The sequence below is a fragment of the Notamacropus eugenii genome, chromosome 2, assembly GCF_028372415.1.
Source record: "Notamacropus eugenii isolate mMacEug1 chromosome 2, mMacEug1.pri_v2, whole genome shotgun sequence".
Classification (NCBI taxonomy): Eukaryota; Metazoa; Chordata; class Mammalia; order Diprotodontia; family Macropodidae; genus Notamacropus; species Notamacropus eugenii.
This window is the reverse complement of record NC_092873.1, coordinates 377656290-377673437: the sequence shown is the minus strand read 5'-3', so window position 1 is coordinate 377673437 and position 17148 is coordinate 377656290. Positions and strand designations below refer to the sequence as shown.

At 41.6% G+C, this 17148-nt stretch overlaps 1 protein-coding gene across 6 annotated transcripts in view; it reads right to left on the bottom strand.

The window, feature by feature from the left end:
* Positions 1-17148, bottom strand: part of NPR1 (natriuretic peptide receptor 1) — a 28382-nt gene that overhangs the window by 9558 nt on the left and 1676 nt on the right. For 3 of the 6 annotated variants that reach the window (XM_072647029.1, XM_072647030.1, XM_072647028.1), the window contains exons 2-15: positions 16542-16741; positions 15984-16097; positions 15232-15367; positions 13344-13435; positions 11597-11732; positions 9089-9173; positions 7346-7466; positions 4624-4698; positions 4375-4452; positions 3974-4078; positions 3691-3762; positions 3169-3325; positions 2641-2796; positions 2004-2172 (exon numbers count right to left, since the gene is read on the bottom strand). In XM_072647029.1, coding sequence (XP_072503130.1) covers positions 2004-2172; positions 2641-2796; positions 3169-3325; positions 3691-3762; positions 3974-4078; positions 4375-4452; positions 4624-4698; positions 7346-7466; positions 9089-9173; positions 11597-11732; positions 13344-13435; positions 15232-15367; positions 15984-16097; positions 16542-16741 — 1696 coding nt within the window. The remainder of the gene's footprint in view (positions 1-2003; positions 2173-2640; positions 2797-3168; positions 3326-3690; positions 3763-3973; positions 4079-4374; positions 4453-4623; positions 4699-7345; positions 7467-9088; positions 9174-11596; positions 11733-13343; positions 13436-15231; positions 15368-15983; positions 16098-16541; positions 16742-17148) is intronic. The other 3 variants (XM_072647031.1, XM_072647032.1, XM_072647033.1) reach the window with 3 other exon arrangements.

The following is a 17148-nucleotide window of genomic DNA, read 5'->3' as shown; positions in this document are numbered from 1 at the left end:
GTCAGCCTACTACCACACTTGGAATCTGGGAGAGGGTCTGAGAGCAGTCTAAAGGATAGATTGAGATGGGCATGGGTGATGGGTGAAGGATTATGGAGGAAGGAGAGGAGGAGGAAGGTAGGAAATGAAGGGGAGTGAAAGAGGAGAGGAAGGATGAAGGAAGAGGGAGATGAAGAGGAGGCTGTAACCATGTGAAAACATGGTCCAAATGAGTAACAGTAATAAAAATGTGAATTAAAACAATTCTGAATTTTCCCCAAATGTGATATAAATTGGCAAAGATGAGAAATACACATTAGAGGAGCTGTGGTAAAACTGGCATATTGGTATATTATTGATAGAGTTGTGAAATGGTCTGGTCATTGGGGACTTCAATTTGGAATCAGGCAAAAGAAGTGTTGAAACTATTCAGACCCTTTGACCCAGCAGTCTCACTTACTGGGGCATATACTCCAAGGACAGAAACAAAAGCCCAAAACAAACTAAGTTCGTGGCAACACTCTGGCAGAGCAAAGATCTGGAAACAAAGTAAATGATGACTGAAAAAACAATGGCATAGGAATGCAACTGAATATTCTTTTGTAGCAAGAAATGTGTAATATAAAGAATTCAGAGAAACATGGGCAGATTTATATCAGTGGATACTGAGCAAAATAGGCAGTTATGAGAGAACAACATACACAATAATGACCCCAAAGTAAATGAAAAAGTCACAAAAAGGAAACTAAACTCAGAATAGTGGGGAAAAATAATGAAGTCCTGAAGGAGAGATAATAAAATAGACCTCCTCCTTCACAAGTGAAAAGTGGAAAATGACTAGGACAGATGTTGGATATACCATCACAGAGGGTCTTGGTGTCATATATTTTGCTAAATTATTTTCCTTTGTCAGAAGGGAGGGTCCAATTTAGAGGGTGGTGGTGAAAAATAACTGTGATATATAGAAAACACATCAGTTTAAAAAGGAAAAGGGTGGAAGGGAGAAGAGAAACTAATACAAGAGTGCGTTGGAGCTAGCTCTGACTCAAACTGAAATCTATACCTCAGAAATGGCTGATCTCTCCAAATTGGCTGGATTTATTTTGTTGATTGTCTAGGCTTGAGAAAATGTTAATGCAGATTAAATTTAAAAGCATGTGCGTAGATGAGTTTCTTTTCCAAGGTCTCCTGGTTGTTAAATCAGCATACCTCTGTATTGGTCTATAAGCATTGCTGGAGCTCAGCAGGAATACTGCAGAAGGCCTGGGGATTATAGGCTAATAAAAATAATTATTGTAACTGGAATTTATATAATGCCTTGAGATTTACAAAATGCTTTATATCCATTATCTTATTTGAGCCTCACAACATACCTAGGCTAATGGTAGGTGGAAGAGGAATAATCATTAATGAGGAGGGAGATTAAGCATAGAGTAAGAGGGAGTGGAATGGAATGAGGAGAGAGGAGGAATGGAGAAGATGAATAAGAGGGGATGAAGGAGGAGGGAGGATGAAAAGTTAGAGGATAGAGTGAGAGATGGAATGAGAGGGATAATAATAACTGATGTTTCTGTAGCTCTTTAAGGAATGAAGGGAAAAGGAAAAGGAGATAATTATAAAGCAACATTGGAATACACCTTTGAATTTTACAAGGTGTTTTTCTCACAACAACCGTATGAGGTAGGTAGGGGATGAGTAAGTAATGGAGGAATGGGAGGGGGGATTCAGGAGGATGAGGAAGGGAATGGGAGCTGAAGGAGAAGGATGGAAGGATATGGGGGAAAGTGGGAAGAGAGAGGAGGGATAGGGGAAGAAAAAGGGAAAGGGATAGAGAAGAGAAGGAGAAACAGAGAGATAGAGTATGAACAGGTATTAGGGATGGATGGAAATAAAATGAATAAGGAGGAGGTGGAAAGGTGACAATGGACAGAATAGGATTAGGGGAAATAGATGAGAGGCAGAGCTGGTAAGAGGTGATGGAGTAAAGGGTGGGGACAGTGTCTATATTTGGGGAAAGCAAAGACCTGTTGAATTTCCGTATCATCATACGGATCTGCTGGAAGGGTGGACGCTCCTGGGGGTCTTCAGCCCAGCACTTCTGCATCAACTGCCCCAGCTCCTCCAGGTGGCAATGAAGGGCCAGTGATGGCCGGAATGGGGGCTGTTCCCCTCGGACTACCCGCTCAATAATTTCTGCAGAGATGATTGGAGCAGGAAAAGAGCCGTCTTTCAGCCAGGGAATGACTTTGTGGGCTGATGGACATGAGTTAGGAGGGAGCTTGTGTATAGCCCTGGGTGGGTGGTATCATGATGTAAGGGAGGATGGCATATTCAGGGGTGTGGGGCCAAGGGGTTAAAGTAGGTAGCCCAGGGAAAAAATGCTGAGGGGCTAGGAGTTAAGCTGAAGGTGAGTCAGGCTCTGGATGTGAAGAGGAGAGGTGAAGGGATGAAGGAAGCTGATAATGGGACATCGGGTACTAGGGGAAAATTTGATGATTCTCTTCTTAGAATTGAGGTCAATCAGAGAAAGGAGGGACAACTTTTCTTTCTTTCTTTCCTTTTTTTTTCTTTCCGGGGAAGGAATATCTCCCTTGGGGTTAAGTTCAGTGCCAGGGTTGAGTGTGGGGATGGGAAGATATAGCAAAAACGTAGTCCTTTCACCTTTGGGACTGAGGTCCATTCCCTCCACATGGAACACCCCCCTCCGAAGAGCTATCTCCTGAAGGATGATCCCGAAACTGTAAATGTCACCTGCCTGAGTGCCCTGGGCAGGAGGGGCTGCCATTCGAAGTAGCTCAGGGGCTGTCCACAGCTTCTCTGAGGGGATCAGAAGTCAAAGGTCACACAGGAAGGTTACAGAGGCCCTCCACAGCTTAGGAATGACGGGGGAGACATTGGAGTTAGGTTATAGGAGTTGGAGTTTTGACTTTCATAGATGAAGAGGACTGGGGTCATCATGAGTCAACAGTTTATCTCGCTAGCATCCCATCTGTGGCTATATTCACACCTGAGGTCAAAAGATGTTAGAGAAAATCTAGTCCAACCATACATTTTACAGATGAGGAAACTGAGGTTCGGAGAGGATAGTTACTTAGCCAAGGTCATCAGAAGTCAGTGGTCAATCTCATTGGCTTATGGGGCACTCATATTCTTAGGGATAGAGTCAAGCTATTAAGGGCAAGGTCTCACTAGCATAGAGGGTATAACTGTGCTCTGGCTCTGGCACCCGGAAGCTCTCCAGTCCATAGTCTGTGATCTTGAGTACGAAGCGCCCGTCTACAACGCAGTTAGATGACTTGAGGTTCCCATGGGAGCAGATGGCACCATTGTGCAGAAACAGCATTCCCTAGAGAGGAGTGGAGCTCTCTTTGCATTCCTAGAATCTAGCTCCATTTGTCCTTTTTCAATGCTTATTGAATTGAATTGGATTCCCAAATATAAGTATAATAGTATATAAGTATAATTGTATAAATACAATTGCACATTTGAGAAGGACCTGAGAGGTTATCTAATCCAACCTCTCCTTTTACTGATGAAAGATTTGATTTCTAGAGTGGGATGTGCTTTTTCCATCAATTAGAAGAACAGAAATTTAAATCCCAGTTTTCTCCTGACTTCAAATGTTCTTTCCCATTGTACCGCAGCTGAGTGCAACCCCACTCTCATCCCCTTTCATACCTCCTCCTCTTTAAATGACACATGGGGACACACCTTAACAATGTCATTTGTGAGTGAGTATCGGAACATCCAGTCCAAGGTAATACTCTCATTCTCCAAGATATCCTGTAGGGTGAGCATCCAAGGAAGCCTGAGAAAGCTAGCCTACTCACCCACATCATTTCCCAACTCTGCTTCCCATTATGGAAACACTTCCTCTTCATCCTCCATCCCATGCAGAGGCCCCATTCTGACTCTGTCCTCCCTGGATTTTGGTTTTCAGCCATCTCTACCATGCATCCTTTCTATGTCCCCTCCTTTCCCTGTGCCTTCTCACCTGGAGGCTCCCTCGTGGACAATATTCGGTGAGGATACAGATATTGGGGGGGTCAGTACAGGCACCCACAAACCTCGTCAAATGTTCATTCTGAACATCTCTCATCTGGAGACAAGTAACAGAGCAAAAATGCTAGTGGAGTCTCTGTCCCCACTAAACCAGCTTCCCCTTTCATCTAGTCCGTGCTAACTTCTGGGTTCCTTTACACTTCTCATTCCTTGCCAATCCCCCATTTAATAGGTACCCTGATGACTCTCCTATCTCTTTTCCAATGGTCTCCTCTGGATCTCCATTATCTAGAAAGCCCTGTAGAGCCAAACCCAACCCCTTCCACTAGGCACCTCTCCCATATTCTCCCTAGGATTTCCTTCCCAGTAACTAGCTCCCCCACCCCATATTACATGTTTTAACTCAAATAGGACTTTTCGAGTCAGGTCAATGCGTTTCCGGTTCACATGTTTTATAGCCACAAGATTGCCCTGGACAAAGAAAAGGAAATTTAGTATAAGATGGGTTACAGGCCCCCTCTGTTCTTTTCTGCTGACCCCAACTGATTCCCTTGTCCCATGCTCAAGCCAGAGAACCCAAATCTTCTTCCATTCTAGTCCCCAGGAACTAGAGATCCCAGGAGTCACAACCCCATCCCCTACCTTGTAATAGGCCGTCTTGGCATAAATCTGGAACTGGCCTTCCGTGGTCAGCAGAGAGCCATAGTTGGATCCCCTCTGAAGGAGTGTATATGCACATCAAGAGTGACTAGCTGTAACCCACAGAGAGTAAACTCCCTCTCCAGGTTCCCATCCTGGTCATCCCATCACTAGTTCTCACTGCCCCACTTCTATTTCTGTCCTGGCCCACTTCTCCCAATGCCTTTATGCTTAGGTAGTTAGTGCTTTCCCATTCATTATCTCATTGGATCCTTGTATAGTCCAGGAGGACTATATTGTGGTTTTATTTTCTCATTGATTTTTCCCCCTTCTGGGCCCAAGGAAAGAAGTGGTGAAAAGAAAGCAGGATACTCCTGCTGTGTTCCTCCCAAGGTTCCACTATCAATGACTCTTTGAGTCAGGCAGGCAACTGACTATCATTAACTCCATTTATAGGTAAGCAAATAGGCTCAGAGATGTTGAATGACTTGTCAAAGGTCACGCAGCAAGTTAGATATTAAACCAGCCAGGTCTTAAAGCTGGGTAGGACACATCAGCCCCAAAAGTTGAATGCAGGCTGTATCAAGAGAGGTAGAGGGTCTAGAACAAGGAAAATGATAGTCCCACTAGTCTGCCTTTGACATCAGACCACAGCTAGACTATTCTGGGTGCCAACTTTGGCACAGGACATTGATAGACTGGAGCACATCTGGAGAATGGTGATCAGAAGGGAGAGAGAAATGGAAGTCATGACACATGAGAACCAGGCGATGGAACTGGGGATGTTTAGCCTGGAGAACTAAAGACTTAGGGGTCCATGAAAACTGTCTTCTTGTTGTCTCCCTTGATAGAAAAAAGCTCCTTGAGAGCAGGGATTATTTCACTTCTGTCTTTATATTTCCAACACTTAGCATAGTCTGGCACAACTTAATAAAAACTTGTTGATTGACTGATTGATTACTTGAAGCTCCATCAAGTGGAAGAAGGCCCAAAAGGGCAGAATTAAAGAGCCTTGGGAGGACAGGTTTCAGCTTGATGTCAGAAACAAAAACTTCCTAATTTTTGGAGCTGTCTAAAAGGAAATGAAATGCCCTGGGAAGGATTGAACTCTCCTTCACCTGAAATTTTCTGTTTTCTTTTTTTAAAAAGATATTTAATACATTTTATTTTAAGAGTATATTTTTTAATATTTGTTTTTTATATAAAATTTTGAGTTCCAAATTTTCTCCCTCTCTCTCCCTAAGACAGTAAGCATTTTGATATAGGTTACATATGTGCAATCATGTAAAACATATGTCTATATTAGTCATGTTGCTTCATCTGAGATTTTTCAATTGGAAATGGAACGGGATATTGTCATTAGGCAATCAATTTAATAAGCTTCTACTGCGTGTCAGGTCCTGTGCTAAGTGCTAGTGATACAAAGAAAGGCAAAAGGCAGTCCTGGCCCTCAAGGAGCTAATAGGGAGAGACAGCAAACAAAGAAATATGTACAAAGGAGCTATGGACAGAATACAGAGGAAACAATCAACTGGGGAAAGGTACCAAAAGTAAGAGGGATTGGGAAAGTCTTCCTGTAGAAGGTGGGACTTTAATTGAGACTTGAACGAAGACAGGATAGGAGGATTCCTGTTCAGTTATGGATTGATGTAGATTCAATATTAAAAACAACCCTGTGAGGTACGCAGGTATTTCAACTCTTCCCCCAATCCTTTTAGTAGGTTGGATTTCCCTATCTTACCCATGCTGGAAATGCGTCAGGCTCTCAAGAGCCTGATTCTACTGGTCATGGGCAGAGAAGCTTTGATCTGTTCTCTTTCTGGCCCCTCCCTTCTCCTGGGGAGCTTACCATATTGGTGACACTTAGTGTGGATACCCAGACAGCTTGAGTCCTACTGCCTCAAGGCAGCTAGGGGGGCCAGTGAATGGGCCTGGAATTCAAATGTGACCTCAGATACTTTCTATCTGTGTGGCCTCTGGGCAAGTCACCTTTTGTCTGCCTCAGTTTTCTTGACTATAAATGGGGATAACAATAGCACCTACCTCCTCGGGTTGTTGTGAGGATGAAATGAGATAATATTTGTAAAGTACATAGTAGGTACTATATAACTGCTAACTGGTAATATGTCACATTATGTTATTGAATATATTAGAATATAACATAATATATTCTGTATTATATTTGCATAATATAGAAGATAGTATGTTAATCATATTAATATTATATGTTACTTATATTATTATATATCATATATTTATATTATATTATATGCTATTTATATTGTAATATATTATATACAATAGAATATATTAGTTATATTAATACTATGTTATATTATTAATTCAGAGCTCAAGTGATTCCCTAGCTTTATCTTAACCAGTGGCAGGGAATAGGGGCATGCACCATCATGCCTGCTACCTTTCCTTTTTAAGATGAAAACACTGGTTTTCAGAGAGGTGAGTGACATCACATCAGTAGTAAACAGCAGAGATCCCATTTAAGTCCAGATTGTCCACTACCGGTTCCAGAGTCCTTTTCTCCACCCTGAACTTTAGTTTCTCTAAAATTTGCCTCCAGTTCCTGTTCAAATGTCTCTAGTTAAAAGCCTCAGAGTAAACCTTCGCCCTGCTTCAGCTGTAGCCTTCTCCCCCTGTCCTCAGAATCTTGCACTGAGGTGCCTATGGTCACCTGTCCTCCTTGGGATGAGCAGCCCCCCTTATTTACCGCACTCAGAGTTAGTCGGCTCCCTGCACTTCGGAGGGTCCTCTCTAGGCTGCTGGCCTGTACATCTTCCCATCGTACCCTCCACAATTCTGAGGCCAGCTCCTTCTCCAGCTGCAGCTTCCTGGGGGTAAAGAGAGACCCACACTGAACCACACACTCAGGTTGGGGAGGGTGGGGGGTGCTATGCTCTTCTGAGTTCTCTCTTGGTTAAGATGGCATATCTTGCCTCTACCGTTTCTATCACTGAATAATGATATTTTATATTTATACAATATATAATTGCAATAACAATTTATACAATAACAACCAATATATTCATATTATATTTATATTTTATATTTCCAGAGACCTGTAAGATTTGAAAAATAACTTCTTCCTAGTAACTTTGTAAGGTGGATTGAAGAGGTATTCTTATCCATATTTTACAGATGAGGAAACTGAGGTTCTTTAAAATACAATGACTTTCCCACAGTCACATAATAATAATAAAAGTTAATAAAAGTCAGAGATGGAATCTGAGAATGTCTCCTATCAGTGCTCTTTCTACTACACCAATGGTTTTAAAGCGCACAGAAAACTGTGGATAGATTTCAGGGAGACTGTAAATTATTTAAAATTTTGATAATAATATTTCAATGTAATATTTTCCTTTGTAATCCTATGTATTTTATTTTATGCATTAATAATGTTATTCTGAGAAGGCTTTTATGGGCTCCATCAAGGCTGCCAAAAGGGTCCAGGATACAAAAAAGGTTGAGAATCCCTCCCCCAATGTCTCTAGCCTCCTTCCCTCTCTCCTTCCCCTTTTCTATGATCCTTTTTCCAGAGCCCTAAACACTTAAAGACTGTCTTTTGCTTGAGTCTATTTTCCTCCTCCTCATTTTTTCTTCTTTACCTCCCCACTCTCCCACAGATCATGCTGAACCCCAGTGGAAGAACCAGATGAGAGAAATAATTATTGCTCTCTTGTATTAATAACTAATTATTGAATCAAGACCAAGGTTTTCCTCCTTTTCTATTTCCTCACTCAGCAATCAACCAGTGTGGGAAATCTTTCTCAGTGACTTACTCAGGGTAAAGATCTAATCAAAGACAATAAATGAAATTCTAAGTTTAGGCTAATGAGTGGATTGCTGCTTTGTGTTTACTCAGATAGGTCTTGGAAAATGTAGATTCTCCCCTTTGTCAGACAGGCAATAAGCCTCTTTGACCAAGACTTGGGTAATCCAAGACCCTCATTAGAATGAGTCCACATCTCATTACAATATTCATTTTCTCATAAATTGTTAACCAATCAGAGTTGATTGCCATCATCAGGAACACCCACTCTTCCAAGGGCATATAAACTGTGGGCTCACAGTCATGAGGGCTCTGCGGCATTTGAGAATACCACTGACCTATTTTATTAAAAACTTAATAGCATTATTAATAAAATTACTAATTACCCAGAAATTGTCTCTTGAACTTTTTAAATGTCACACAGGAGATGGTTTCTGTACTTGAGCATGAAATGAGCTGTCTCTTTGGCAAGTCCCATTATGATCACCTCCCTCTGTGTGAGACCTGCAGCCCAGATACTCCTTCTTAACCCTCTACCTCTCCTACAGTCACCCCAGTTCCCTCAAGCACCTTCCTATCCACCCCTGGAACCCTGACCCAATTTGCCCCTCAATCTGTTCCCCAGCCCCTACAGCCTCAGCTGTACTGAATATTCTGTTACCAGTAGGACTCCATCCCACTCACCTGTATATGAAGAAGGACACAATTAGGATGCTGAACAGCAGGAGGCTTCCCACCAGGGCCAGGACTTCCAGAGTAGAAAGGGAGGCTACCATAGAGATCCAGAAAGGGGAGAAGCTCAGGTTAGATGACAATTCAACTGCAAATGGAATGTGCAATGTGAAAGGCACTAGGGACATGAAACTAAAATTAAGATGGTCCTTGCTGGTAAGCAGGTGATATTATGCTAGAGTATACAAGAAAGGAAATACAACACATATATCAGATAACCTCAAGGAGAAAGAACTATCATGGTGGTGGGGAAGAAGGACCAGGAAAGGTCTCATGGAGGAGGTAGCATCTAAACCATGTTTTGATGGAAGTTTAGGGATTCTAAAAGGTAAAAGTAAGGAGGATATGCATTCTACACTTAGGCAAAGATAGAGCTGAAAGAAAACAGATCTAGAGAGGAAAAGGACCCCTAGAGACTATCTAGTATAACCATCTTATTTACAGGTAAGGAAACTGAGATCTGGAGAGGCTAAATGTATTGCTACAGTCTATAAGCAGTATGTATGAGGCAAGATGGGAACCCAGGATCTCTGACTTCAAAGTCAATGCCACACTATCTTTCAAGGAATGTTATCTATGGGGAAGAGCTCGCAGGACAGTTCCATGGTAATGGAGAGAGCATGAAAGGGAGCAATATAAAATATGACTAGAGGTATGTGGGTGAAAACTGCAACATGAAGGGCTTTGAAAGTCAGGCTAAGGATTTTGTACTTTATCCTAGAAGTAACAGGGAGTTACTGAAGGTTTTGTTTTTGTTTTTTAAACTATGTACAGGATAGCTAGGTGGCACAGTGAATAGAGTACTGGGCTTGGAATCAATCAAATCAGGAAGACTCATCTTCCTGAGTTCAAAGCCTGCCTCAGATACTTACTAGATGTGTGACCCTGGGCAGGCCACTTAACCCTTGCCCATCTCAGTTCCTCATCTGTTTAAAAAAAATGATCTGGAGAAGGAAATGGCAAACGACTCCAGTATTTTTTACCAAGAAAACCCCAAATTGGGTCACAAAGAGTCTGAAGCAACCAATAACAACTTTTTTTTTTTTAGTATGTGAATAATATGGTGTGGTCTGTGTTTTAGGACTATCAATTCAGCAACTGTGTGGAACATAGATGAGAAAGGGGAGAACCTGGGAGTAGGGAGACCAATTGGTTTGAACTTGAGTGGAATCTGTGTGATGAAGAGACGGGACAAAAATGGGAAATATTGTGGAGCTAGAATTCACAAGACTGGATGACTTACTGGATATGGGGGTGAGGAAGAATGTCAAGGATGACTCCAAGGTTGTGTACTTAAGTTACTGATGAATAGTAAGGCAGGCAACAAGCATTTATTAGGTGCTTCTGATGCCAGGCACTATACTAAACACTGGGGATACAAAGAAAGGCTGAAACAGTCCCTACCCTCAAAGAGCTCACAAAATGAGGGGATAGAACATGTAAATAAGGTACATACAAGATATATACAGAAGAGATGGAAAGCAATCTCAGGGGGGAAGGCACTAGCAGCTGAGGAAGTCCATAAAGGACTCCTGAAACAGATGGGATTAGAGCTGAATCTTGAAGGAGATTAGGGAAATCCAGTTGGAGAAGAAGGGGCCAGAGCATTTTAGTCATGGAGAATAGCAGTGCAAAATCATGAAGGTGGGAGATGGCGTATCATGGTCAAGAACCACTCGTTGCTGGATTGTAGAGTACATGGTAGGGAGTAAAGAGAACTCTAGGAAGGTAGGAAGGGTCAGATTATGAAGAGCTTTAAATACCAGAGGAGTTGATAGTTGAATCTAGAGTTAATAGCGAGCCATGGGAGCTCACTGAGCAGAAGGAGAACTTGGTCAAACCTATTTTAGAAAAATCACTTGGATCACTGAGTGAAAGATGGGTTAGACTTCCAAGAGACTAGAGGTAGAGATCATTTAAAAGGCTATAGTGATGTCCCTTATCAGAAATAGGGAATTTTGGAAGAAGAATGAGTTTGGGGAAGACTATAATGAGTTCTGTTTAGGGTGATAGGAGTTTTGAGATGCTTATAAGACAACCAGTTGGAAACCATTGGATCAGATCTAGAGGAGAAAGGAACGTAGAGGTCTTCCCATCCAACACCTTCCTTTACTTTACAGGTAAGGATTTGAGACAAAAGTTAAGTGGCTTGCCTTAGGTCACACAGGTAATAGGCAGGATTTGAGCTCAGGGTCTTATTACTCCAAGTTCAATGCTCTTTCTACTTTTGTCCACTGCCTCAGTAAAGTCCAGCAGGTCACAGTGGAGTTCAGAAGAGAGTTTAGGACTGGATACTTAAAACAGGGAGTCCTATACATGGAGATGATCATTGAACTTGTGGGAGCTTCCAGTTTATGTGAATAGGAAGGAGTTCTTAAAAGTTAGAATCTCCTGGATCCTGGAGGGAGCATAGGCAGGTGGACTCTAGAATTGAGAACCTGAGAAGTAAGAGGGAATTACCTTGGCTGCAGGCAAGATCCTTGCCATCAAAGCCACATGGGGGGACATCTGGAGGGGGACGCCCTAGGGGCCAGTACAATTCACGTCCATGGACAGAAACCATCTCTTGGGTTGTCCCATTGTAGTTAAGCACAACCTGGTATAGGGGTAGGGGAAGATAGGAAGGTATGGAAAGAAAAATGATCGGTCAGGTCTGAACATGGGAAAGTTGTCCCCAGACATCTTCACTCCACACCTAACTTCTGCCCACCCATGTTTTGTCTTGTTTGACCTTGAATTCTGGGACAATCAACTAATTATTTGCTTGATTAAATGGAGAAAGATACAAAGAAAATATTATGCAGGATCTTCTTAAAATCTTTGGGTACTTTAAACACCTTTGGTTTTTGATGTTACATTAACAAAAAAATTCACATTTCTATGTGCTTTAAGATTTACAAAGGATCTTCTTACAAACAACTTTGTGAGGTAATTAATGTAAACATTCTTATCCCATTTTAGGGATAAGAAACTGAGGCTTGGAAAGGTTCAAGTACAGGGTCACACAACTAGTAGGTAAGTAGCAGAGTCAGAACTTGAAACCAGGACTCATGACTGGGGCAGAAGAGACTGTCAAACAAATTTAAATGGAAAGTAGCTCATACTGTTAGTAAAGCTGTAATTACCAACCATTCTGAAAAATAATTTGGAATTATGTGAAAAAGGTCAATAAAATGTTTATATCCTTTGACCCCTTTGATCCATTGCTATATTTTTATCTTTATATCAGAGTTTGATATATAGAGATAGATGTAGAGAGATATAACTATAGCTGTAGATACAGATGGCATCTAGGTGGTGCAGTGGATAGAGCACTGGCCCTGGAGTCAGTAAGACCTGAGTTCAAATTCAGACTCAAATACTTACTAGCTGTGTGATCCTGGGCAAGTCACTTAACCCTGTTTGCCTCAGTTTCCTCCTCTGTAAAATGAGCTGGAGAAGGAAGTCACTCCAATATCTTTGTCAAGAAGATGACAAATGAGTCACAGAGAATCAGACATCACTTAACAACAACAACAAAATAGATATGAGTACAGAGGTCCCATATACACCAAGATATTCATAGCAGCACTTTTTGTGGTAACAAAGTATTAGAAATAATATAACTAGTTGCCCATTGACTGGGGAATAGCTGAACAAATTGTAGTACATGCATAAAATACTATTGCACCTTAAGAAATGATGAAAATGAGGAAATTAGAGAAGCATGGGAAGATTCGTATGAACTGATACAATTGTGGAAGCAGAGTCAGAACAATATACATAATGACAATGTAAATGGAAATAACAAGAAGCAGCTGATTGTTGCATAATTATAACAATGCAGTGTGACCTTGAAAATGTGATGAAAGTGCACCTCCCTTCTTTGCAGAGGACTATAGGTGTAGCACGTTGTATATATGATCACATTTGATGATGCACTGATTTTGTTCAACAGCTCTTTTTTTTCATTTTTATTCATTATTACAAGGAATGACTTAATGGGGGGAGAGAGGAGAGGGGTGTATTTGGAAACAAGGGTGATGTAAAACTAAAAGATATCAATGACTTTTTTTCTTAATTGTAAAATCAAATTAGATAATGTTTAGAGCAGCTATTATTGAGTGACAGGTAACCTGATACTACTTTGAGATGTGAATGTAGGGTAAATATCTGATAGTGTTGTCTGTAGGGTTGATGGCATTCTCCCTCATCCCCACAAACTTACCCTGAAAATACCAGTAGAAGGCTCCATGTCCCAGAGAGAGAAGTCATTCTCCCGGTCACCATTGCTATCGATTTTTAGGTATCCTGTAACACCTGAAGTAGGCAGGAATAGAGTGAAGGGTGAGGGAAGGGATGTGTGTCTTGAGAGGTGGGGAAGGTCCAGGCACTTCTACTTATAATTCATACCCATTCATATGCCTATAGCACTTTATGGGTATATAAAATGCTTTCTTCTTAATAACTCTGTGGGATAGGTAGCATGAAGATTATTATCCCATTTTATAGCTGTGGAAAGCGAGATTTAATGACTTCTCCAGGGTTGTACAACTAATAAGTAAGAAAGACAAGACTTGAACTCAAGTCTCTTGGCCCCCAAGTCAGTGCTGTTTCCACTGCTGACCCTTTGACCCTTGGTATTCCTTCCCCCATCTCCCACCATCCTCATACACTAAACAAGCACAGAAAAGTATCCCTGTCCTCTGAACAAAAAGTACTAAAGTAACAGCAGGACAACTGAAGTCTCGTATAGATATTTATCTATCTATCTATGAATAAAGTCTCATATATATGTCATATACACACATACATATGCTTTTCCTATGGAAATATATCTTTCTATCTATATCTATATCTATCTGTGTGCTTTTCTTTTCTCTTATTGCTACAGCTAACATTTCTAGTACCATATTGAATAATAGTGGTAATAATGGACATCCTTGTTTCATTCCTGATCTTATTGGAAATGCATCTAGCTTGTCCCCATTGCATATAATGCTTACTGAAGGTTTTAGGTAGGTACTGCTTATTATTTTATGAAAAGTTCCATTTATTCCTATGCTCTCCAGTGTTTTCAATAGGAATGGGTGTTGTATTTTGTCAAAAGCTTTTTCTGCATCTATTGAGATAATCATGTGGTTTCTGTTAGTTTTGTTGTTGATATGATCAATAAGGCTAATAGTTTTCCTAATGTTGAACCAGCCCTGCATTCCTGGTATAAATCCTACCTGATCATAATGTATTATTCTCATGATAAGTTGCTGTATTCTTTTTGCTAATATCTTATTAAAAATTTTTGCATCTATATTCATTAGAAAAATTGGTCTATAATTTTCTTTCTCTGTTTTGGCTCTTCCTGGTTTAGGTATCAGAACCATATTTGTATCATAAAAAGAATTTGGTAGAACTCCTTCCCCAATTTTCCCAAATAGTCTATATAGTATTGGAATTAACTGTTCTTTAAATGTTTGATAGAATTTACTTGTAAATCCATCTGACCCTGGAGATTTTTTCCAAGGGAGTTCATTGATGGCTTGTTCAATTTCTTTTTCTGAGATGGGTTTGTTTAAGTATTCAACTTCCTTTTCTGTTAATCTGGGCAAATTATATTTTTTAAAAATAATCATCCATCTCATTTAGATTGTTGAATTTATGGGCATACAGCTGGGCAACGTAATTTCCAATTATTTTTTAAATTTCCTCCTCATTGGAGGTTAGTTCACCCTTTTCATTTTTGATATAGGTAATTTGGTTTTCTTCTTTCTTTCTGTGTGCTTTTCTTATGGAAATTCAGGATACAGTGGGATGGAGACCAGATGAAGGCAATGGAGTCCTCCTCTAAGAGATGGGGTAAAGGGCTTTAAATGGAGATGGATTCTTCTTCCTTGTGATAGGTAATGAAATAGTGAGGAGGCTACGCCCTGGTTGAGATGACTTCTCAAGGATCTCTCTGGCTGAAGCATTTAGGAGCTCCTGAATCTCCTTAGAATTTTTTCTTTTCTTTCACATCATGCTATCCACCTGTTTTACACACACACACACACACACACACACACACACACACACACACACACACACACATACACACACATCCCAACCCACAAGGCTCTGACCATAGAAACTTCGATTCCACATCCTTCTTGTGACAGCTTCTCCATCAGTGGCTGAACCACCACTGTCCAGTGTCTCGGTCACTGCTTGGGCATAGATCAGAAGCCCATCATAGAAGGAGGCTGCAATGGTGTTCACCTGTTGAGGAAGGGTGATGGTGAGGGATCATCCTATCTCAGAAGGCTAGGGGAGAACACTGGATAAGAACATAGTGGGGTGGTGGTGGAAAGTAGAGATCAGCAGGGACCAGGAACAGGCAGGAGACACTACCAGGGCAATAGAGGAGGAGATACCTAGATAGGTAATGGAGGGATGAGGAGCACCAGGAAGAACTGGGAGAATAGATATGGTGGCTTTGGAGTAAAAGACCAGGGAAAGTGACATGGTGGGGGAGAGGGGAGGAATGTGGAGAGTGGGCACAATGTGTAGGGGAAACAGGGCTATAATACAAATCAAATATTAAGCACTCACTGTGGGAAAGGTACTGGGCAATTCTAGACAGTTGGTATACAAAGAGATAAAAAGAAAGTCTGCTTTCAAAGAGCCTACTTGCATTCTACAGAGCACAGTGAGTAGAGCAAAAACATAGAGAAGATGAAGCAAAAGGCATTAGGATGGAAGCATGGAGCTCCTGTGGGTGGAAAGGTTGTAATGGGAAGGGCAGTGGGTATGGTGTGTGTGTGAGTTGGTCACACTAGGGCAGGGCTATGTGAGGCTGAACATGGCCTTGGGAGCCAGAATGGGGCTTCCTTACCAGCCCATCCTCCACTGTGAAGTTAAATTTCTTCTGGGCTAAATCTTTGAGCTGCTGCAGAAATTCCAGATACTCAGGATTATCAGGCTCCTTATATGTGATGATTTTAGCAGCCTGGCCATGGGGCAGGAGGAGAGGGAAAGAAGGCATTATTAGGGATACAGCTGAAAGGGCAATACTACAGGGCTCCTCATTCCCAGGGATATTGTGTTCACGCCCTTGGGTTTCTCTGTTTCTCTTTGATCAGTCTAAAGTCCTAAGTTCAGAAGCAAAGGAATAGACAGATAATTGTCCAAACTCCTGCTCACCCCAAGGCACCTCTGAACTCCAGACTTACCTCATTCCTCTAATTTGTCATTCATTTGACTCTCAAGCCCCAACTGTAGTCATCAACCCATCTCCTCTAGCAGCCATCCTCTGACTCCCTGATAACCTGTCCCAACCTCATCCCCATTCTGGAAGTATGTCAAGGACCAGAGAAGCAAAAAGAAGGATAAGCCTCCAGCATAGCATCATACAATGATAGGTAGGTTCTAACCAGGACTTTGGGGTACCCACCTGGAAGGCCTTTCGGGCAATGGCATCATACCTATCCCCCTGCTGCCATGGCCTTCCAGAGATAGGGCTACGCCCATCCTGCAGGCTCTTTCCGAAGACATCAAGGTAAAAGAAAATATAGTCTCCCTCGGTCATCCCTGCTTCCTGGGCCAGAAGCATCAGGTCTCTGAATGTGTTGGGAGAACTGCAGATATAGATGACTGTGGAAGAGGACAAGAAGGAGTCAGATGAGCAGGAGATAAGAATTTAATGGAAAAGTTTGGGGCTGAAGGAGGGGAGAGATGGGGTTAATAAGGGCCAAGAAAGAGATTCCTTTATTTTAGAGACCTGTCCTCCAGCCCCGAGGTGAGCAGTACCTCCAGGTTCAGCTTGGGCTATGGCAGGGGAAGGAGGACTGAAGAAAGACTGAGATGAAGACAATAGGAACTCTTTGACCTCCCCACTACTAAAGTAACAAAAGAAAAGGTGGGAAGGAGAAAGTGGAAATTGGAAAAGGAAAGAGAAAATTGAACCCAAGGGGAGAAGGGGGAGATAACCAGAAAGGACAGAGGGTCCAGGGAGTATAGGAAGAGAGGAAGGCTGGGTGAAAAAAAGAAAGAAAAGGGAA